This window comes from Octopus sinensis, linkage group LG13 (assembly GCF_006345805.1).
Source record: "Octopus sinensis linkage group LG13, ASM634580v1, whole genome shotgun sequence".
Classification (NCBI taxonomy): Eukaryota; Metazoa; Mollusca; class Cephalopoda; order Octopoda; family Octopodidae; genus Octopus; species Octopus sinensis.
The window spans coordinates 11,905,159-11,930,158 of record NC_043009.1 but is presented as its reverse complement, the minus strand read 5'-3'; the positions used below and the strand labels follow the sequence as shown (position 1 = coordinate 11,930,158).

General features: G+C 35.7%; 1 protein-coding gene across 3 annotated transcripts in view; it reads left to right on the top strand.

Annotated features, from left to right (window-relative positions):
* Positions 1-7,353, top strand: part of LOC115218567 (neurogenic locus protein delta-like) — a 109,184-nt gene extending 101,831 nt beyond the window's left edge. For all 3 annotated transcript variants that reach the window (XM_029788457.2, XM_036508156.1, XM_036508157.1), the window contains 4 exons: positions 755-885; positions 2,187-2,353; positions 4,844-5,057; positions 6,670-7,353. In XM_029788457.2, coding sequence (XP_029644317.1) covers positions 755-885; positions 2,187-2,353; positions 4,844-5,057; positions 6,670-7,301 — 1,144 coding nt within the window. In that variant the 3' untranslated portion in view covers positions 7,302-7,353. The remainder of the gene's footprint in view (positions 1-754; positions 886-2,186; positions 2,354-4,843; positions 5,058-6,669) is intronic.
* The last annotated feature ends 17,647 nt before the right edge of the window (positions 7,354-25,000 follow it).

Genomic DNA, 25,000 nt, shown 5'->3' with positions numbered 1-25,000 from the left:
GAAGGAAAGATCCAGAGAAGGGAAGACAGAGGAAAAAAAATCGCCAACGGTACACACGAGGTCACATTTTGAAAAAAATATATACACATACATACATACATGCACACACACACATATATACACACACACACATATATATATATATGTGTGTGTGTGTATGCATATATATATATATATGCATACATTCATACATATATAGGATTTCTTCAAATTATGTTTCAATAAGTTAAAAATGGTCATATGTTGCAATCGATCAGGTGGAATATATTTTCGAGATGACGGTTGAATAAAACTTCTGTTTGCTTTTAATATCTCGAAATACTAAGATATTATGATTTTTAGTTCAGCATAATCGACACAGTACGAATCAGCTTACTTAAGATGCAGTGCATTTTAGCCTCTGTTTGTGTGTATGCATGTGTGCTGTGTGCTGTGTGCTATGGTGCGTGTGTGTGCAATATGCACTTCGAAGTTACAAACTATTATCTATATTACGAATTTATGGCAGTAGAGCAAGCAGTATTTTCTCACGCATTATGAATCTGTAAATCTGTCCTGGATGTCAGGTGAAACCACACATTACTCTCATTACATGACTACTTCCCTCTAGAAACTCATAACTACAACACTTAGTTGTATTTTATATCCATATAAAATTGCTGTCTTGTGCTTAAGTAAGAAATTATTTTCCTGCGTAATTACCCGATTAGTTATTATGTAATTATTTATAAGTCTATATAATTTTGTATTACAGCTGCCGAATTGGTTGGGAAGGCGAGTTTTGCACCAAATGCAAGAAAGATCCAAATTGTTTACACGGTATCTGTTACGAACCTTGGCAGTGCATCTGTCAGCATGGCTGGACAGGTTTCCTGTGCAACATTGGTAAGCCAAATAATGAAGTTTCTTCGTGACTCATTTGCAAGCGATAATAATATTTTGATTTCCAGCCTGAATAAATTTATTTCTAAAACGTAAAATGAGAGTGCATGAATAAATGAATCAATGGAGTAGAGAATAAATAGCTAAAATATTAGTAGCTCTGTTACAGAAATGGGGTTATATCCGTGGCTACCGCGCTCAGCTGAAAACGACAAGGTCCTAATCGATGAATTTAAACACCACGTTGTAGGGACAACTTCGTACTGTAGGTAGTTGTAGAACTGTGAATTTAACTAGTGTGTCATAACCTCACGGTGCTGAGTTCAGCTATTGCAGTCAGACGCGGAATAGTTAAATCCATCTGGTATCATATAGAACTCAATAGCTTGATCATTATTTAATGGACACCTTTGGTTATGAAATATCCAAATAATTACTCAGATTGTCTGGGAGCAGATGGGATCAGTGGCACATAAAAGGCACCATTCGAGTGCGATCGTTACCAGCGTCACCTTACTGGCACTTGTGCCCGTGCTAGTAGGGTGCCAAGAGCACCATCACCATCCGAGCGTGATCGTCGCCAGAGCAGTCAACTGGTTCCGTGCCGGTGGCTCATAAAAGGGCACCATTCGAGCGTGATCGTTACCAACGTCGCCTTACGGGCACCTCTGCTGGTGGCATGTGTAAAAAGATTCGAGCGAGGTCATTGCCAGGACCGCCTGACTGGCCCCGTGCTGGTGGCACGTAAAAATCACCCACTACACTCTCGGAGTGGTTGGCTTTAGGAAGGACATCCAGCTGTAGAAACTCTGCCAAATCAAGATTGGAGCCTGGTTTGCCAGCCCTCAGTCAAAATCGTCCAACCCATGCTAGCATGAAAAGCGGATGTTAAATGATGATGATGATGATGATGATGATGATGATGATTATGATGATGGTGATGATGAAGTAGAAGCTACGCATGAATCAGAAGACCTTGAACTGATGATAAAATTGATATGCTTTTGCTACTGTAGAGCACCAATTCAGGTCTAGTTGCGCAGACGTGTAAGCAAATGCATTTACGCCATGCCATCTCTCTCGTATTTTTTCTGACTTTGAGTACACTGGTCCACATTATCCATTCTATCTTTCTTTACACAACAGAGTGTGATTTAAAAAGTGATTTAGTTACTATTTCTAGCAAGTTAAGTGAACTCACAAATTTCGTTTGCTGGCTCAAAATTAATTAGCGGACAAACTGATTAAATGAGATCCAGAAAAAACGCGCTCATTATAGGGATTGATATTTGATTTCCTTTCAGATAAGAATTACTGCAGCAAATATAAACCCTGTGAAAATGGTGGAAGCTGTAAATTTGATCCAACTTCTAATTATACATGTTCCTGCCCGCCATCTTTTAAAGGATCAAATTGCCAGTACAAAAGGTGTCCGCGAGAAAACCCTTGTAGCAACGATGGCAAATGTGTCGTAAGTAATTTTTGTAGATCACCATCCCACTTTGCTCTCCTTCTGTTCGTTTCTCCTTGTCTTTCTTTCTTACTTTCTTACTTTCTTCCTTTCTCTCTCTCTCTCTCTCTCTCTCTCTCTCTCTCTCTCTCTCTCTCACACACACACACACACACACACACACACACACACACACACACACACACACACAAACAAGCAAATACACATGCACTTATGTCCGGAACTAAAACCTTATGGCAAAATTGCATAACTATAAGCACCAAACATCTCTGAACGCTTCATACGGATGTTCCTTTGCAGATCGCTCCGTCCCTGAAGATTGTTGACACTCATGCTCAATCAACGATAGCATAGCCGTTGAGTTCGATCATATTTATTTCAAAATAAACGACGTTCGCATTCATTTCTAAACAAGCAGGTGTGACACCCTCCGTACACACGGCATACTCGGCTAAATAAAGGCCTGGGGGTCGATTTTTTCGACTAAAAGCCTCCAAGGCGGTGCTCCAGCCAAATGATTGAAACGAGTAGAAATAAAGGATATATATATATATATACACCAAATATATACGTTTTATTATTATTTTGCAATTTACTTAATCATCGGTAAATTATTATTTTATTTTTAATATTTCTATTATATGTAATTTTCTAGATGGTGTTTTTTTATTGTTCATTTTGAATTGATAAAAGGTGTTTTTTTCTAATTTTTATATATATATTATATTTTGTGAAATTTGATTTAGTATTTCTAAATTGAATTTTTCCCTGTAAGTTAGGAATAATATTCCCTCAAATTATATATATTATATATATATATATATATATCTATATATATATATATACATTATTATAATCAGGGGCTAGCTTAGTGCCTCACCACGTACTGAATTAGAAATAGACGCTGATGTCTTTTCAACTACCATAAAAATTTCCGAGACAATAAAACACTTTTTTTATGTAGGCAAAAAAACAAAAAAAAAACAATGATGAATCCACACGACTTCAATTAACCACAGACGCGTTTCGAATTTAAAGTAAATTATATTTACCTATTATTCTCTTCAGTGTGATACACCGAGTTATAATTTTGCGAGTGTTAGGATTAAATATGTACGCGATCAAGCGTCATTGCATAACTAATATTCCACCGCACTCCCAAAAATTTACAGCTGAATGTGATACATATTCATCTTTTATACCCACGTGTGTTACGACCTATTCTTTATTAATATAGCTGCAAAGACATCAGCCAAAACTGTCCGACGACGGGATCGGGAACTCTGAGTAACAGTTTTTGTGATGCCTTTGCCGCTTTATCAATAAAGAATATTACTCTACCTCCGGTATTTGAGTACTATTTTCCCCACCTTGTTCACATTTATGCGCTTACTCTGGTATCTATCTATCTATCTATCTATCTATCTATCTATCTATCTATCTGTCTATCTATCTACCTATCTACCTATCTATCTATCTATCTATCTATCTATCTATCTATCTATCTATCTATCTATCTATCTGTCTATCTATCTATCTATCTATCTATCTATCTATCTATCTATCTATCTATCTATCTATCTATCTATCTATCTATCTATAACGAAAGTACCAATACGGCACTGTTATCAATTGATACCGTTTACAATATGTTTCATAAATATATATTTAGTTTCACTGTAAAAATATAACCAATGAATAAGAAACAGAAATTTCCGCAGATGCGGGTGTGGAACGGGGTGGAATTTGCTTCGTCTATGTTAAGGCAAATCCCACATTGCCTAACTCACCTCCGAAATGGCGATTCCGATATGTTTTTTCGTAACTTGGGCAATTGAGGGGTGAAGTAAGCCACCCGTAGTGAGCCGGACGAGCTGCACTTTCGGCTGCCGTTACCCCTGCAGTTTATCCACAGGAACTTTGGCAACTGAGACTAAACATATTAGTTTTTCAAAACGTTATGGTTTCTATGTACACAATTGTTTGTTTATAAAACATTTGATATGCGTGTGTGTACACATACACATTAAATCGGATAATATATATATATACATATATATATATATATACACACTTATGTATGTATGTATGTATGTATGTATGTATGTATGTATGTATGTATGTATGTATGTGTATGTATGTACGTGTGTACGTATGTATGTACGTATGTACGTATGTATGTACGTATGTATGCATGTATGTATGTATGTATGTATGTATGTATGTATGTATGTATGTATGTATGTGTATGTATGTATGTGTTTGTGTACGTATGTATGTATGTATGTATGTGTGTGTGTGTGTATGTATGTATGTGTGTGTACGTATGTATGTAGGTGTGTACGTATGTATGTACGTATGTATGTGTGTATGTATGAATGTATGTATGTATGTATGTGTATGTATGTATGTATGTATGCATGTACGTATATATGTATATGATGCCTATTGATATAGTAAATAATATTTGTTGTATATTTATCTTGTCAGGAAATACATACAGGCTACAGATGTCACTGTGCCGAAGGCTTCACTGGAGACCGCTGCGAAAAGCACGTGAAATCATGCGACAAAATAGTCTGTGAGAATCACGGTACCTGTGTTATGGGAGAAGTAGGTGGCTGGTGCGCATGCCCAAAAGGTTTTACGGGTGATTTCTGCGAGAAGGAAATCAACGAATGCCAATCTTCACCGTGTCAGAATGGTACGTATTTGCGCATTTCTTATTCTAACGAGTTGGCTATTCATTGAGAAGGGACAAACTTCTAGATTTCAGACCCTAGTGATTGTTTGGATATTACGTTCTTGAAAGCAAGTTAGCTTTCATTTCAATAGCTTCAGTTCACAGTTTAAGTGTGTGTTTGTATGCGTGTGAGTGTGTATGAGTAAATTTGTGTGCGTCTAACTTCCTTTTTATACATGTGCACGCATATCTCTTTTAAAATGTTTGTAAATGTGCTTGTGGGTGTGCATATATTATAATTGATTATGTGAGCTGTACACGCATGCGTAATCATACGTGTGCATTAGTTTATGTTCGGAAGAGCGTTTCTGTGTGTATATAACAAGATGGTCGGTCGATGTGTAAATGAAAATATTATATTTTCAATTTGCTAATCTTCGTCCCTAATGCTGAGGGCGCAGATCTCAAAAGTGCAATGAAGTCTCGGTTATAATTTGGAATTGATTTTTTTTTTGCAGTGTGTGTTTGTGTATGTATGTGTGTGTGTGCACGTGTGGGTATGTGTGTACGCTTGAAGATGTGTCTGTGGAGTAATTGTATTGTTGCTCTGTATGTGTGTGTGAGTGCTTGTAGTACGTGTGTGTGTGTACATGCATGTATAATCGTGTGCGTGTATGTATGAGTGTGTACTGTGTGTGTGTATGGGAGATATGTTTAGGTTCATTTGCGTGTGCACATGTGTAGGTAGACACCCAACAGACAGCCACTCCTACCAAAATTCTTACTATAAATTCTTCCTATGACCTTAAACGATGTTAAGTCCAACCACATACATACATAAACAGCCACAATCACACATACACGCGCGTGCACATATACGTGCTATCATTACACACACACAGACCTGCGCATCCGCACAAACCCACATACACACACACATACCTCCTCTTGCACTCTCCTGTCTTTGAAAGAACTTTTTTCACTCATTCCCTTTCTGTCATTTCAATATGTGACTGCGTGTGCATCGTTGGCGATTTCTTTCAAGACAAAATTACGGAAAAAAAATAATAATAAGGCATAGGAGTGGCTGTGTGGTAAGTAGCTTGCTTACGAACTACATGGTTCCAGGTTCAGTCCCACTGCGTGGCACCTTGGGCAAGTGTCTTCTACTTTAGCCTCGGCCCGACCAAAGCCTTGTGAGTGGATTTGGTAGACGGAAACTGAAAGAAGCCCGTCGTGTATATGTGTATGTGTGTGTGCGTTTGTGTGTCTGTGTTTGTCCCCCCACCACCAACATCGCTTGACAACCGATGCTGGTGTGTTTACGTCCCCGTAACTTAGCGGTTCGGCAAAAGTGGCCAATAGATTAAGTACTAGGCTTACAAAGAACAAGTCCTGGGGTCGATTTCCTTGACTAAAAGCGGTGCTCCAGCATGGCCGCAGTCAACTGACTGAAACAAGTAAAAGAGTAAAAGAGTATCTGTTTCAGATAAGACGATTGGTGCTTTCTTGCTGGCTACAAAAATTATAAAATAATTGTTAAAGGATTTAATGTATATTAATATGCTCAATTAATCAGCCTTGATTCAACAGAGTGATTTTCACGTATCATTTTTTTTTGTTAATTTTTCAGGAGGTACCTGTGTCGAATATTTCGATGATTATGCATGCTCTTGTCCCAGCGATTACGGAGGAAAGAACTGTGAACTTTATCTACCGTGCCCTTGCAGAAACGGTGGTACATGCATAGGTCTGAGCCGATGTGAGTGTCGCAACGGATTTACTGGACGACGTTGTGAAATTCTCATCAATAAATGCAAGCGACTTCGCTGCAGGAATGGCGGTACCTGTTTGTCATATGCTCGTGAAGGTCGTGAAGAATGCATCTGCCCTCTTGGTATAACTGGTCCCGAATGCCAATATAAAAACTATTGTGTACAGAAACCCTGTCTGAATGGTGGGACTTGCCGATACCACCAACGTCAACGAAGTTTTAAATGCTCTTGTTCGAGTGAATATATGGGGAACTGGTGTCAATACGACAAGCGTACAGCACCGCAAATTCGGAATGAACCAGACAGTAGCAACATGCCCTCGTATAGAGGCGAGCAGTCGTTTAGAGGCGAGCAGTCGTTTAGAGGCGAGAAGTCATTTACAGGAAAGCAGCCGATGTCCCGAGGAAACAGAGTTTTCTCTTTTGCGAAATTAATATATTTTTTACCCATACTGACTTTGAACATTCGTTTGATGGTGTGTAATATATGATCTATCATACAAATAGAATACATTGGAAAGAAATTATAATGAAGTATATTAATACATACATGAATATGTATATATATATATATATATATTATATATATATATATGCATACACATATATGTTATGTATATTTAAATGTATATTTGCTTACATATACCTACAAATGTTTATACATATATATATATATATAATATATATATATATATATATATATTATATATATATATATGCATATTCATATCTATATGCATATATATATATATATATATATATATATATATTATATATATATATATTATATATATATATATATTATATATATATATATATATATATATGATTGTATAGTTCTTTTGTATTTTAGAAAAGTTAGTAAGTTAGTATATAAAAACCGGAGATAAGGTAAAGAGAAAGAAAGTTTTAAGAACGAATAAGTTGAAAGAGGAACGGTGGGGCGTGATAGCTTTGATGCAGTCATCGGGGTAGATAGTGCTACCAGCATAACTGCTGCAGGTATCACTCCACAAATATGAAGATTTTTTAATCATTATAACGTAGTGCAATCGACTGTGTCGAAGGAAACATGTCAGACATGACACAAGAAATTTACTACACACACAAACACATACATGGATATATATCGGATAAATATATATTGCTCCAACAGTGTTACACTCTGTTGGAGATAGACAGATAAGTAGCTTCCATGACAAAAGAGCAGATTTTGGATTTGTCCATATCTCTACCACATGCGATTACTTTGCATACATATTTATTTTACATCGGTGTCATAACAAATATATATACAAGACTCTCTCTCTCTCAGTCATAGGTAGTTATCTTCCGATACTCATGTGAGCTGATACCTTAAAAAATTTTCTTTATTTTCTTAATATCAAATGTTTATTTCTACATCTGTTTCTGTAAGTATTTATGATAACTTACAGGTAAAATATAATTAGAAAAAGAGAAACAAACATAATTATATATAAACTGTAATTTTCAAATTCAGTATATCAAAGGTCTATGTAAAATATAAAAAAAGAGAGAGACCTGAGTGGATAACTAACTTGGTAATTTTTATCACGTGTGTATTCTTAAGCAAAACTTTTATTGGAGTCTTTAGCTTAATCGAGAAGAATCATAATAATGTACATGTTTTGCGAGTTTTCCTAAAGAGATGTTTCTCTCACAACGCGTTTTCTGTCCAAGAAAGTCGACGAAAGTTTTACTGGAGTAAACCGAACTCCTGGAGCCTTTTTTTATGTTGTTTGATTTTCCAATCACACCTTTGGTTCATTTATATACATTTTCTTTACCTGGAAATATTTTTTGTGGCAAAATATTTTATTGATCTCTTCATATATTTTTTTTTTTAGACCTGATTCCATTAATTTTAAAACCAATTAACTGTTGGTTTATTTCAATTCTTTTTAATTTTTTTTTTGCATCCAGTTATCATCCAAATGTGTATCATTTGTTCATCATATCTTGAGTTATAATCAATCAAATCATCAAACACGAAGATATGCATACGTAAACAATATTATTAATGTTGGTTTATTTTTGCAAAAAAACATATCTACACGCTGTGTTTTTTTCTTCTTTCTCTACGTGTCTAAGGTGATCTTTCCAAAGCGAAATAATTGCTTTCAAAATCTGAAGTCAACTGCATATACATATATATATATATATATATATATATATATATATATATATATATAATCGTCATTAAAAATCAAACTTTATTGCCTGATCTAACTTCCAAAATCCATACTTAACGGAACTTAAAAACCTTAAGGCAAAAATGCCAAATCTGTACCTAAAGATTATACTACTTGAACACAAAACAGAGAAAATATAAAGAGGTGAGGAAAACGGTTTCTATTTCCAATTTTTTTTTTTCTTTTTCCGGAGTTAGAAAATGACCGAAAATTTTATATATATTATATCTATAAGGTGTGTGAGTAAATACATACACAAATCTGTATATATGTAGTAAATCAAAATTTTTCTCGAGGGGGCTACTGAGAAAGTACCCCAAATTTTCCAAACCCGGTAGATATGGAAAGACTGGTAGTTTTAAACTTTGGTGACTAGATTTTTCTATGGATTTCATTCTAAAGAGTGTGGCATATAGTTGTTTGTGAATATATGAATTACGAGGAAACGTTCAGATATTTGTATATAGACCTTGAAATCCGTACAAAGAGAGTACCACAATCTTCTGGCATATGGGACGAATGAAAGGCAGCGGGATTACTAGAAATTTTGAAAATATTTAACTGAACGTATGCCCTTCCAAATGCATATGTATGTATAATAGATGTATATAATTTATGAACGTTCATGCTTGTGCATATTACATGTGTGAATTATGTATTATATATTATGTATATATAACATTGTGTGTGTATTTGTGTGTGTTAAATTGGTTCAAATAGTGTGCGCATATTTAACTCTGTGTATCTGGATACAACTTTGTACGGCGGGGTGGGATGCACGCAACATAGCCAAACGGTTCAGCAGTTTGCTTTGCAATCACGAAGCACCACAGTCGATCCCACTTTGAGATATCGTGAACAAGTGCCTTTTACCATAACCGCGGGTCGACCCAAGCCTTGTGAATGATACTGGGTAGACGGAAACTGTGGAGAAGCCCGCCAGATGGACAGTACCTGTAACTCAAAATGTCTAACCTTATTACACATTGTGTCACTCAGGTACGCATGGCTGTGGAGTATTCTGCCACTTACATGCTAATTCAATGACTAGGTAGTTCAATTAATCGAACACGCGAACATTCATCGTCGATACGACGGAGACCCATTTACCTTTTATTTTTACTTTGTGTGCTCTCCCAAATATAACTCTAATCGTATTAATAGATGCATTTGTCAGCCTGTATATATCATTTTGTGAACATCGTCTCCTCACCGATTTCACGTCCAAATTACCTGAAGTTTGTGCACTTTATGAAATACACACATACAGAAAATAGGCGAATGTATGAGAGAGCGTGTCTATGTAATCATACTAAACAATACGTTTAATCTCGAAGTAAATCTAAGCATTTAAATAAATGTATTCAAATATGGTACGCTCGCATGTATGTATGTATGTATATATGTATGTATGTATGTATGTATGTATGTATGTATGTATGTAGTATGTATGTATGTATATTATTGATATAAGGAGGGACTCTTGAGTCCAGCTTTACTGCGGCAGGGTCTTGCACAGACACTGCATGTCAGCATCATAGGAAGACCCTTCCCATCTGGAAGTGTAACAGCGATGCCCTTCCTGACATTCCTCCTTACTTTAGCTAACTCTCCATAAAAGGCATGTGGAAGAGAGTTTAATTCGGCAGGAGGATTTAAACGACATGCAAAGGTACATGAAGCCCATTTACAACTACAGCCGGCTATTACCGGTAAAGGTTTTAGCTGCCAATTCTGTACAAGACATTGTAGATCTTTAGCTGGGCTAAAAAGTCACATTCGATCACAGCACCAATAACAGTTGAGCTTCGTGCAATGGCCATACTCGATAACGAGGGGGCAACCATAATGCATTTATGTATGTATGTATGTATGTATGTATGTATGTATGTGTGTATGTATGTATGTATGTATGTATGTGTGTATGTATGTATGTGTGTGTGTATGTATGTATGTATGTATGTATGTATGTATGTATGTGTGTATGTATGTATGTATGTGTGTGTGTGTATGTATGTATGTATGTATGTATGTATGTGTGTATGTATGTGTGTGTGTGTATGTATGTATGTATGTATGTATGTGTGTGTGTGTGTGTATGTATGTATGTATGTATGTATGTATGTATGTATAGCATGCATGAAGGACGAAACGAAAGAAAGATGAAGGAAGAAAGGAATGTATCTCAGCATTATATGCATACATTTATTTTTTGCGTTTGAATGTATACCGATTTGGATTATACATACGTGTATGTATGTATGTGTTTTGTGCACGTAAGTGTGTGCGTGTATGTCTGTGCATAGAATACAGTTTGTAGTTGTCGATGTACAGTGAATAATCCTAAATAGTCCACTTCTTCTTCCGACCCTATTATTATTATTATTATTATTATTATCATTATTATTATTATTGTTATTATTATTATTATTATTATTATTATTATTATTATTATCATTATTATTATTATTATTATTATATTATTATTATTATTATTATTATTATATTATCATTATTATTATTATTATTATTATTCATTATTATTATTATTATTATTATTATTATTAGTATTATTATTATTATTATTATTATTATTATTATGATTATTATTATTATTCATTATTATTATTATTATTATTATTATTATTATTATCATTATTATTATTATTATTATTATTATTATTATTATAGTTTATTATTATTATTACATTATTATTATTATTATATTATTATTATTATTAATTAGTATTATTATTATCATTATTATTATTATTATTATTATTATTCTATTATTTTATTAGTATTATTATTCATGCTTAGTTTTCACTAGTACATTCACTGGCACATATTCCAATTCATCACCATCACCACCACCACCAATACCACCACCACCACTAATTCTGAACACGTTTCCGCTTATTATTTGCATATCGTCTTTTCCAATCTAATTCCCACCATAATTACGTACAAAATAATCCACGTTCGAATACACCTGCCTCTGCATATATCTAAACTTCCCCAAAACATTTTACTGCATCTACTACGATAAGCACCCACTGACAAAGATACACGGTGTTTCGATCTACTACGAATAGCAGCGGAGTTACCATCACATCACGCAGGATACATTTTATAAGGTAGTCCATAGCCTACTTCATAATATCATGTCTGAACAAAATCGACTAGATGGTCATGTTTGCAATACTTATTAGCATAAATTCACAGGATTAGAGTTGATCCTGGAAACAATTTTTACATTTACTCGTAATTAATTACGATAAATGTTAATTAGATATCTATTTCTTTACTACCCACAAGGGGCTAAACACAGAGAGGACAAACAGGGACAGACAAACGAATTAAGTCGATTATATCGACCCCAGTGCGTAACTGGTACTTATTTCATCGACCACGAAAGGATGAAAGGCAAAGTCGACCTCGGCGGAATTTGAACTCAGAACGTAGCGGCAGACGAAATAACTATTTCTTTATTATCCACAAGGGGCTAAACATAGAAGGGATAAACAAGGACAGATATAGGTTTTAAGCAGATTACATCGACCCCAGTGCGTAACTGGTACTTAATTATCGACCCCGAAAGGATGAAAGGCAAAGTAGACCTCGGCGGAATTTGAACTCAGAACGTAGCGGCAGACGAAATACCGCTAAGCATTTCACCCGGCGTGCTAACGACTATGCCAACTCACCGCCTTAATTAGATATCATTGCAAGTTAATTGCGTAATTACAGAATGAATGGGTTTCATAGTGTTTAGGTTTATTACTTTACGTTTTGAGTTCCGATTACACTGATGACAACCTGAGCTGTCACCCATCCAGGGTTTGATACAATCAATACTAATTATTGTTAAAAACCTATAACATTACTCAAAATGTTTAGCCTTCATACACTACGATGTAGGGTCTTCGGGTCAGGACTGAAGGCGAAGTACCGTAATATGTATTGGGCACAATTGAGAATTGATAGAGCACTGGTCTGAGACCAGCATTGTATCAGCTTCACCAGAACACTCCTTTGCACACTCATCTTATAGCAAAATGTCCTACACTACATTAACATATCATATATATATATATATATATATATATATATATATATATATATATATATACATCAACATTTCAAAACTGATGTAATACTTACAATGTTTAATAAAATGAAGTAGCATGAAACGATCGTACCAAATTACCGAAGATATACTTGTTGCTTATTTTGAGTATATATATATAATAAATATATATATATATGTATGTATGTATATGTATATATGTATATATATAAACTTCTCTGATGAAACGCTTCATCGAAACTGTGTGCCTATATTGTAAAATTATGAACAAACCCATATATATGCACATGTGTGTGTGTTTGCTTGCGTGTGTGTGTGTGCGTGCGTGCGTGTGTGTGTGTGTGTGTGTGTGTGTGTAAACCGCACTAAATGTACAGAAAGTAATCTAGTCGGCACAGTACCATCACACTTCTTAATGATCTTCCAAACCTTTCCATTCAAATATTTGTGCTATCTGTGATGTGTGGAATTTCTGCTTATTTTTTATGCAGGAGGTTACTAACCACTGCGCATGTCTGTATATGTGTCTGTATGTCTTTGTGCTCTTTTAAATATATGTGCAATCCTGTCTATGCGAGCGTATTTGTATTTACGCTTGTTTCATTCAAGCTTTGTATAATGGCAGTTTTTTTAAATGCTTCCATATTAGTTTTTTTTTTATATATTTGGTTAATTTTTATTTGAATGTTTAATTTATTAAAATTGTAACCAGTATAACAGACAAACTGATGTACAAATAATATCTTCCACACTTGTTATACATTAAAATGACTTGAGGTTTTCAACATGTTTTTAATTTTGTTTGTCTTTTCTCCAACAATGGTTACTTATAAAGAATTTTAAAGGGAATATCACCTTGGGATTTACAATTCTTATATTCATATAAAAGGTTTCTTCTTTTACTCGGCATCTTATAACAAAGGCGGTTTATTCTCTGTTATAAAGTATATACATACAAGCAGACACTCCTGCTCGAAGGTACACAAATTCAAGCATCTGTATATATATATATATGTACAATGCCTACATACACACACACACACACACACACACACATATATATATATATATATATATATATATATATATGCATGCTTAAACATATCGTAAACAGTCTCTTACAAAAGACAGCCGAAAATATATATCATTAAATGATATGAATATGTTTCTTCAAAAATGGATAACTGAACAAAGATGTTTTGTTTCCAAATAAATCTAAAACGAAAGCTAAGTCCTACTTACACCGCAATCCTTAATCCCTATACACACGCGCGCGCGCACACAAATATATATATATATATATATATATACACTTAGATAAGTTTCGGCCAGCATTACCCAGGCCATGCCTAACTTTTAATAGCACCACATACATACATATATATATATATACATGAGTGTGCGTGTATCTATATGCAGTGTGTGTGTATGAACGTGTGTATGTGTGTGCACGCATTTGCGGTAATTAATACCGAACATTTATATTTGAATACCAACGAATCCTTACTTCAAACGAAAGACTGGCATATGTTAATTCTTAAAACACTTTATCGCTTTCACAATTAAATCTTTCTCGAAATTCACATTTTAATTTTCCACTACACAGGAAAAGGAGGAGTGATTTCTTGCTTTTCATTCGAATCAAACATTTTTATTTTTTTCATTGCTACCCATTCATGTTCTGACAACACTTAAGATATTTTTCTTTCCCTTCTTGGAATGGAGTAGATAAGGAATTGTTTATGTTTTCTTTACAAAAGTTTCATCCATGAAAATAAAAGAAAAGAAACTTCTTTGTCCCCTAAGACATTTAAAAAAAAAATCCCAACAGTTTTATCTTTGAAATGTCATAAAACGTTTTATTCATTCCCATCTAAAAAAAAAAAATCTTTTATTTCCAACACTAGTTGCCGCTTCTATCCCAGCCAACTTTGCTGAAAAGAGCCGCCACACGCATACACAAACACTGATATCATTTCACAAAATTCCCTTATTAAAAATTCATTCATATTTTACGTTAGATGACATTTGTTCGTTGGTTCTATCCTACGCTGTTTAATAACAGACCCAAATAGTAATTTTAAATTACTTTCAGAAAATATTGAGTTTATTTTCATTAGCCTTAAAAATTCTTACGTTTTTATAAGATAAAATGGTATGTTACCACATGCATGTGTTTTGCAAATAAGTCCAAACGGAAATATACTTTTCTGCATAAAAAGAAATGGTTTCTCTCCTTCGGTATTTTAGTGAATGAAGTGCCATTAACATTTACATCAGCAAAGCCGTCCACCTTGTCTACGTAACCCACCTATCACTTCTGTTCATCTGCTACATATCAGATTGGAAATTTCCGATCAGACCGCTTTGTTGCACCTCATAAATCTGTCAAGTCTCCTACACACTTTCTTTTATATATTAATTACCTTCTCACAGTTAACTCAAACGACACAAGTATATAAATATCAAGACCACATCCAGTTCTTATAATTATTTTTTTTCATTTGGCTGCCGTCCATACACAGCTTGAAATCTCACACAGACATTGCAAACATCCTTCAGTGGAACAGCAACAATTTAGTCTCCCTCTCAAAGTCACTGTTCAAATCGAGAAAACATTACCACCGCCTTACTCATGAACAGCGCACAACTGAACTTAAAGGCACGACGGATGCTAGACAGATCTAATGAGTTTTCATGATAACCACGTGTCTGAAATATTGCTAAAATTGTATTTCCTAGAGCAGACATGAGCAACCTTTTATGGAAAACGGGCTGCATCAAACATGAATCATCAACCGGCAAGCCACACTACTAAAAACAATATCAAGCTCATTTCTCATTCGGCGTGCTTTTCGGAATATCCCGTGGGCCGCAGTTTGACCATGACTGTCCGAAAGCCAAAGCTTCCTCTTCAGGGTTAGAAAAAATACATTCATGATCAGCTGTTGTCAGTTTGCAAAATACAAGGGCGACCCAAGTTAGTTTATTGATCGTGTGTGTGTGTGTGTGTGTGTGTGTGTGTGTGTATAAATGTGTATAAAGAAAGAGTGAGAGAAAGTTGTGGCGAAAGAGTACAACAGGGGTCGCCACCAGAGCTTCGTGGAGATTTAGGTGTTTTTGCACAATAAACACTCACAACGCCCGGCCTGGGAATCGAAACCGCAATCCTGCCCTAACCCCTGAGCAATTGCGCCTCCACATAAATAATATATGTACGTGTATATACTTGTGCGTGTGTTTGTCTATATATATATGTGTGTGTGAGTGTTTCGTTTTCTCTCTTTCTCTCTCTCTCTCTTTCTTTCTTTCTTTCTTTTTTTCTCTCTCTCTCTAACATTGAATTTGCAGCCACCGTTACACAACTACATCAAAATAGAAAGATGTCTATTTATAAAACGAGGATTTTCCTCGATTTCCACCTCTAAATAACAAAATAAACGGTTGTGTTCCTAGCAATAGAACTGGCTAAACAAGGACATATTTTGAACAATTCTGCCATGGTTTAGATTCTCTTTGGGCTTGAACCACGCACTACAAGCAGACCAAATACTTTATAATCATATGTCCCGTGTTGTGTAAGTCCAAGAGAATTGGGTCTGAATAGTTTAAAAGTATATATAAAATGTAAGAGATAACATTCAGTTCCTTTGCAATCCTTTTAGTGCTAACATAACGCTAGCATTTTAATCTACTTAACTAGATACAGCTTTTCACTTGTGCCTAGAAAAGAACTTATTTCTTTCAATGCTGTCTCTCTGACTATAGATTATTGCGTGGATCTAAGTATTTAATGAGTGGAAAGTACAATTTCCTGTTAGTCAAACTGCCCCATGGTTCCAGCAAACAGAACGAAAAGGGTGTTTCCCCCGGAGAATGGCGCTTCCAGTACTCTGTTCCAGTTACTACTGCTTATCTTTTAATTGTTTGAGTCATTAGACTGCGGCCATGCTGGAGTATATTTCTGATGGGCTTAAATCTAACAAACTAACACCAGTGCTTGTTTTTAAATCTGGAATTTATTCTTTGGGGCTATTTTGCCGAACCGCCAAGTTATGCGAATAAAAACAAACCAGCATCGGTCGTTAAGCGGTGGAACACACACACACGCACATGTATGTATGTAAGTCTTCCAAATTCACTTACAAGGCATTAGACGGCCGAGGCTATAGTAGAAGACATTTACCACAGATGCCGTGCAGTGGGACTGAACCTAGAACCATGTGGTTGTAAAGCGAGATTCTTAACCGCACTGCAATGTATAACATATTTTAGCTAGGGACACTTTATAGTCGCTCAGCATACTAAAAATAGCTGACAAATATCTTCCTGAAAAATGAAGGCGACGTTGGATAATGTGATCCTAAATCCGTTGTCCTATGGGGAAACAATCGTTTCTTATTATGCGAGATGGTCGGAATTGGATTGCATTTCATCAAAGATCTGCTCGATCAGGGTCACTTACAGGCATTCACATTTCGTAATTGTGAAGATTTCTTGCGTAAAATGCGAGAAATTTAACCCATTGACATTCAGATTAATTTGTTAATTGCAATGCATATTTATTCACATTGTTTCAAATTAATTACGCATCATCTCTAAGTTTCGTGATTTCAATGATGTGATTGTTTAGAATAACATTGCAGGGTAGGTGTGAGAGGCGAAGCCAGATCGGGCCAAATTTTAGCCCAAAACAGGTCAAATATGACCTGTTTGAACGCTAAATGGTTAAAGGAAAGCATAAGGTGCATAATTAGGTTGGGTAACAATTATATTCGAGAAAAAAATATAATATATAACCTGATTTTTAAGTACAAAAAGTTCATTAAGCTCGCATTACACTTGTATGGGAATCTCAATATTGTCGCATTGTACACGAGTAAAGACGGCTTTCGAACGAAAAATCAAGGAAACTTTAATCCGCAATTCAGTAAGTCCTTACTATTTAACAATGCGTAGTATTTTCTTAAAATTTTTTTATCCAGCGAATCTTGAGCCAAATTGGAACTTATCAACATATAAATCAGTGGTTATATGATCGCTTATCATTTTTTAGTGACATATGCCTTGATATGTTTTTTTTTTTATCTCGCTAGCAAGCTATCTATCTAGCTAACAATCTTCGTTGCTTTCCTTCCTTTTCCTCTTTTCTTTCTTCTTTTCTTTCTTTTTCTTTTTCCTCTCTCTCTCGATTCGAGAAAAGTAATGAGATTATGGATTTGTAATCCAGTAATTCGATCCGTTGTTTTTATCTCAACGGCGTTCGGGTTTCATATGTAACCTTGCATTTATATGGGTGGGAAATGTTTGCCTTACTTATCTATGTACATATAATCATCTGCGTACCCATTGAGTGTGTGTGTATATATATATATATGTGTGTGTGTGTGTGTGTGTATATAGATAGATACATACATACATACATAAATACATATATACATACATGCATATATGCATAGATACGTACGTGTGTGTGTGTGTGTGTGTAAGCATACGGATTTACATTATCGTTCTCTGCTTGTGGCGCAAACCCAGATTCTAGTAAGCTGAGACCCTGACACATATTCTAGTTTTGTTAAAACCGGCAACTATAAACTCTTGTGAAAAAACTGTGCATCCCGACATCGCATTTCTTTCAAATATGTGTTTTAAAGAAGATATAAATAAAATTTATTTATCTATTTATTTATTTTTACTTGAGCCTAGGCGCACGCTAAATGAAACACGCAAATATACACAGAGTTATGTCGGAGCTGTCTGGGCATTTCATTAACCATGTTAAATGAGAGAATTTAGATTTCAAAAGATACGTCTAACGAATTTTTATACACCGTTGGTCTTGAATCTTTCACACGGAGATACACACTTTTGCACACATTCACATACACGCCTATACTTGTACTCTTACACACATGCACGGACTATCAGAACATAACTGATGAATTAGCGGAGTATAAAAAATCGTTAAAGCATCTGATAGAATGTCATGTGGTATTTGTTCTGGTTCCTTGTGATCTGAGTTCAACTTCTGGCGAGGTTAAATTTTCCTTTCACACTTTTGAGAGGGGCGGACGATAAGTAAAGTACGAGTGAAGTACTGGGGTTGAATAACTTTTTCTCCTTTCTTTCTTTCTCTCTCTCACAGTCTCTCTTTTTCTCTCCCTCAAATCCATTCACACATCTTTTCTCTCACTCTCCTCACATTCATCCACATCCGCCCCCTCTCTCTCTCTCTCCTCTCTCTCTCTCTCTCACTCTCTCTCTCCCTCTCTCTGAAATGAAGGAATCGGCTGTAGTCGAACCTGAAGAGGGATTGACTCCGCCAGGTTTAAAATGCCTTAGACACTATCTGCATCACAACAGTGCCCTTCGAATCCAACAGACGTCGAGGGACATTGACAAACAAGATTACACGCATACACACATGCGCACATAAACACATGCACATACACACATAAGCACTCAAGCACACGCATAAACACACACACACATACTCTCACAAGCACAGACACACACGCACATACACATATATATATATATATATAAGTAGATAAATTTACACGTCCATGCTATGTATTATTTGTGATTTGGAACGAAACTTATACTGCCATCATCTCGATAAATTCCCCTTTTTGCAAGCTTCAGATACGCTTCCTTCTTTATATTTTATGTGTCCAATGGATGTGAAGAGTGTCAATAAAGGAACAATTATTTTAATGAAGAAAATATTACAAAATGGATATTGATTGCTATATATTTTTGTCAGATAAATAAAATCATCGATCTTCTATTCTGGTTCCACGTTTGTTTCTTGTTTCTTCCGTTTTATGTCTTAACTCTTGCCTGTCCAAATGATTTGTTTATTGTGATCAGATGTATGTACTGCGCATTAGCACACTCCCTCCATCAAAAGGACATTGCCTAAACATGTATAGGGTGTAACACACATCATGTGTTGAAGTGGTCTCAGGGTAACGAGAGATGAGGTGTTTATGACCATATTGCATCACCTGGTTCAGGAATTGAAACCACGAACTTGCTATCATGAGTGCAACACCAAAACCACTAGGCAATACGCCCTCAAACACACACACACTCTCTCTCTCTCTCTCTCTCTCTCTCTCTCTCTCTCTTTCTCTCTCTCTCTCTCTCTCTCTTTTAAGTATCCGAGGTCAAATTATTTATGCATACCAAGTATTGAACCAATTCGCGCAGCTGTTTTCGCGTGAAAAGCGAATACACACACACACACACATTGAAATACCAAGCGTGACAGGCCAAGTTTCGCAAAACCAGGAAAAACACTGCCAATTAAAAGGTAGCATTCACACCTGCCTCAAATTGCACCATATTATTTTAAAAGAGTGAGAGCATATTGGATAATGTAGTCCTACATAAAACATGAGATGGGAAACCTTAGATTTTAGATCTACTCAATCAACAAAGAACTGGTGCTGAAGAACACTAAATACATTTCGCACCATAATCAATCCCGCTACCAGCAGCAGAACTTTTACCAAATATATTTAAATATCAACTCAGCTTTTATTCTCTAAATGTGTATGCATCTGGTTCAAGGCGAGAATACATCTGTGTACATAATGCATGTGTGGAGGCGCAATGGCCCAGCAGTTAGGGCAGCGAACTCGCGGTCGGAGGATCGCAGTTTCGATTCCCAGACCGGGCGTTGTGTGTGTCTACTGAGCGAAAACACCTAAAGCTCCACAAGGCTCCGGCAGGGGGTCGTGGCGACCCCTGTTGTACTCTTTCACCTCAACTTTCTTTCACACTTTTTTCCTGTTTCTTGAATAACGCTGCAATGGACTGGCGGCCCATCCAGCTGAGGGGAACACATACACCACAGAAACCGGGAAACCGGGCCCATGAGCCTAGCTAGGTTTGAAAAGGGCGCATAATAAAACATTATGCATGTATGCATATTTGCATATATGCATATATACGTGAATATGTACGCGTATTTGAATAAAATAGTAAATGAAGGTGTGTGAATATGTACATTGCTTATTAGCATACACGTATAAATATGCATGAGCGTGTCTTAGTGGGTAGGAATATGTATGAGTGTGTGTATCTACAGGAGAAAAGAAAAGAAGTAACGCAAGTTCAAAGTGTACTCAAGTTCAGGTTCAGCAGATAATCTTACGGTGACAAATATTTATTGGAAAAGATTAAACCCAGAAAGTGGGTTAATCTTTTTAAAGTCATACTTAGTACGGACACACCAGCAAGTTTACTTGGCCAACTATCAATCACTTCAAAATACTTTTAAAAAAGAAAAATTAAGAGAATAGCGCCGAGAAACACACGCATACACGCCTAGTTACAAAAGCAATATGTATGGACACGCAAAATAAAATTCCTTTTCCGGAAGTATTAAACTGATACATGGACAAATATATTTTCTGTAAGACAAAGTGAAATCCCGTACAGATTAAAATATATAAAAATTCATAATTACAACAAATATGTATGCACCTTTAAATGTAAACATGCACGGGCTTATCTCTCTCTCTCTCTCTCTCTCTCTCTCTCTCTCTCTCTCTCTCTCTCTCTCTGTCTATCTATCTATATATATATATATACACACACACACACACATACACACACACACACACACACACACACACATATATATATATATATATATACATATATATATATATGTCTGTCTGTCTATGAATATATATATATATATACATACATATATATATATATATATATATATATATATATATATATATATGTCTGTCTGTCTATGAATGTATATATATATATATATACAAGCATATATGAGTACAACGGTGCAAATAACATGAAATACGTAAACCGCGAGAAAAAACATGGAAAACAGGTCAAGTAAACACAGAGAAAGGATCCTTCATCAGTTGTCGGCTGTCTATCTACTCCTCACTCCGAGCATTCAATGACAATATAAGTCTTCAAAGACAGTTGCTTCCATAAATTCTAAAATAAAATTTAGGATTTATAGAGAGTCAAAGTTGGGAGCAAAAACATGAGAGTGGAGACATACAGGGAAACCGAATGAAAACAAAGATGGAGAGTCGTTAGACCAGAACGAGAGGAAAATAGTGAAAGCTGGGAGAAATATTATTTTTGAAAGGAGAAAAGATAGGAGTGAGAAAAAAACACGACCGTTCTTTTGAACGTCCGAGCAAGAAAAGAAATATGGCCACGTGAGGAAAAGAAAGATGGCCGATGGTCACGTGTGAGCAACGAGAACGTGTGAGAGAAAAGAGAAAGAGGGGAGAGAGAGAAAATAGAGAAAAAGGGCAGAGAGAGATAGAAAACGGTAAAGGAGGGAGGGGAGGAAAAGGGAATTAATGAAGAATGGAGGAAGAAAACAGTATAGCGAAATGAGACACATCAAAAAGGTGGAGATAAACTTGCTTGGAAATGGATGCGTGGCGTTCAATTAAATTATAAATAATACATATATATATTCACATACACATATATGTATGTGTGTGTGTGTTTGTGTGTGCATGTATGCATGTTTGTATCTATCTATCTATCTATCTATGTCTCTCTCTCTCTCTCTATATATATATATATATATATATTACACATACATATATATGCATATATATATATATATATATATGTGTGTGTGTGTGTGTGGTGTGTGTGTGTGTGTTTGTATAAAAATTATATATAAAAAAATTATATATAAAAATACAAAATGGGACAAGAACGCAAAACACACAAAGAGACGACACAAAAAACGGACGGGTCATTCGAAGCCTCTAATCTTCAGTCAGGAACCGGATCATCCTAGCAAATTTCGGCTGATTAATCCTGATATCGCTCCGATCCGGCTAGCCTCAAGGAAAAACTAAGCTGCGAGCATTAGATTTCTTGGAAAAAGGATCGAATGTATACGAAACAAGGACAGAAAAACGGACGATGCCACACGAATGTAAATACAAAAAAAAACAAAAATAAAATTAAAAATAAGAATGGTAATAACAGGACAAAAACAGCGGCTGTCTTACGACTTCAGACAATTTAACTTATCTTAGCTGGCGTACTTTGAAATAAATGCCTTTGCGGCAGACGAAGAAAACGGTGTTGACACGGCATCGGTCAACGGCTGAAAGGCTAGTTGACCAGCAGGTCACGTGAGAGTAGAGTAGAAGAGAGAGAGAAAAAAACAAGGGGCGAAGGAATCAAAGAGAGGGAGAAAAGGAGGGACAAAGGCACCAAGGGAGGGAGGGAGAGAGAGAGAAAGAAAGAATTAAAGAGGGGAAAAGAAAGAGGAGGGAAGAAACAGAGCGCGCCAAAGATTGGCTTGGCAACAGAATCAGTGGTGCAAAGTGAGAAAGACAGAAATGTGAGAAAGTGGGGGAAGAGGAGACCAAAGCATCAGAGGCAAGAAAAGAGAAAGACAGAACAGTGAGGTATAGAGAAAGTGTGTAGAAATCGTACAATGGTGGAATGTTTACATACATACATGCGTACACACAGACACATATAAATAATCATTTGTCTTGCTAATTTTTACACTTTTGTTTTTTGCTGAATTTTTTCTTGAGAACACACACTTCGTGGAAAATGGCGATTTGGACGTCTATATCTAGCATATAGACTGTCCACTTTTAGTGGTCAGTCCTCTAAATTTTGTATGTATAATATTTTTAATCTTCGGATTTTTTAAATATGCTAGGCCACTGGTTTTAATTGATTAATATCAATTTCTACCCTTATTTAATTATATATATATATATATATATATATATAATCGAAATTCTATCTCTTTCTCCGGCAAAATAGAAGTACCTGATTCAGTGCCTAATTTGCCTCAACAAAAATTATGCAACGGCACAACACTAATTCTGCACACACTTATGAGCAACTGCATTGAAGCAAATATTCTCACTGGTTGTGATATAGGTGACACCTTCTTCATTCCGCGTATACTAGTTATACCATCTAATGCCTCATTCTAATTTAAGCCGTTACCGTTTCCTATCTCACTTGCTTTTGACTGAGCATTAATAAAACTCAGGGCCAAAAGAACCTCGCGCATCACGCGTGGGAGCAAAAGCAAATCTTTTTGCTTATGCATTCCGAAATAAAACAAAAAAACATTTTTTATAAAGAAATATCTGTGGAAAACTCTGTGAAAAGATGGGAGGTGGAATTACATGGCTTTCGTTACTCACTAAAATTATAATAGTTACTAGAAATTTAGTGTGCATCAATCCGGAGATATCAGGATTTGCACATAGCCATCCGTCATTTCTTCTGTTACACTTTTGCTCTTGTTCGAAGTTTTTCTCATCAGGGAAGAATCAAAGGATACCATGTCCGTGAGGATTTCAAACCCTATCAAGTAACCATGTAGCACGGATCAAACAGTTTTTCTGTCCTTGCAGACATAAATTGACCTCTGCTCAGTACAGACGAATTATATGGAATGTCTTCACGCACCACAGTTCTGATGGTCAACAACGACACCTGAAGTTCTTTAGAGGTGGCTCTCATTGATTCTCTGGGATCATTCTCGATTATGTTTTGAACCCGTTGGATGCAATGTCCTTTATATTATCAGAAATTTTAGAATGAATTTTCTCTTTTTAATACAGTTGAAACATTCCTGCCAGTGGCTTGCAATTCCATCCGAACTTTGTGCACAAAAGATCTTGCAACATTTAGAAAGTTGACAATATCTAAATTGCTGTGTTCTGGGTAACAAAATGGTAACCCATTCATTTCTTGCGTTAGTATTTTATCTGCCGTGATGGATCTGAAATAAAATCCTTTAAACTGGTTTGAGTTCGTATTCCGCCGAGATCGACTTTTATTGGTATTACTTTATCGCTGAGATCGATAAATTAATACCAAT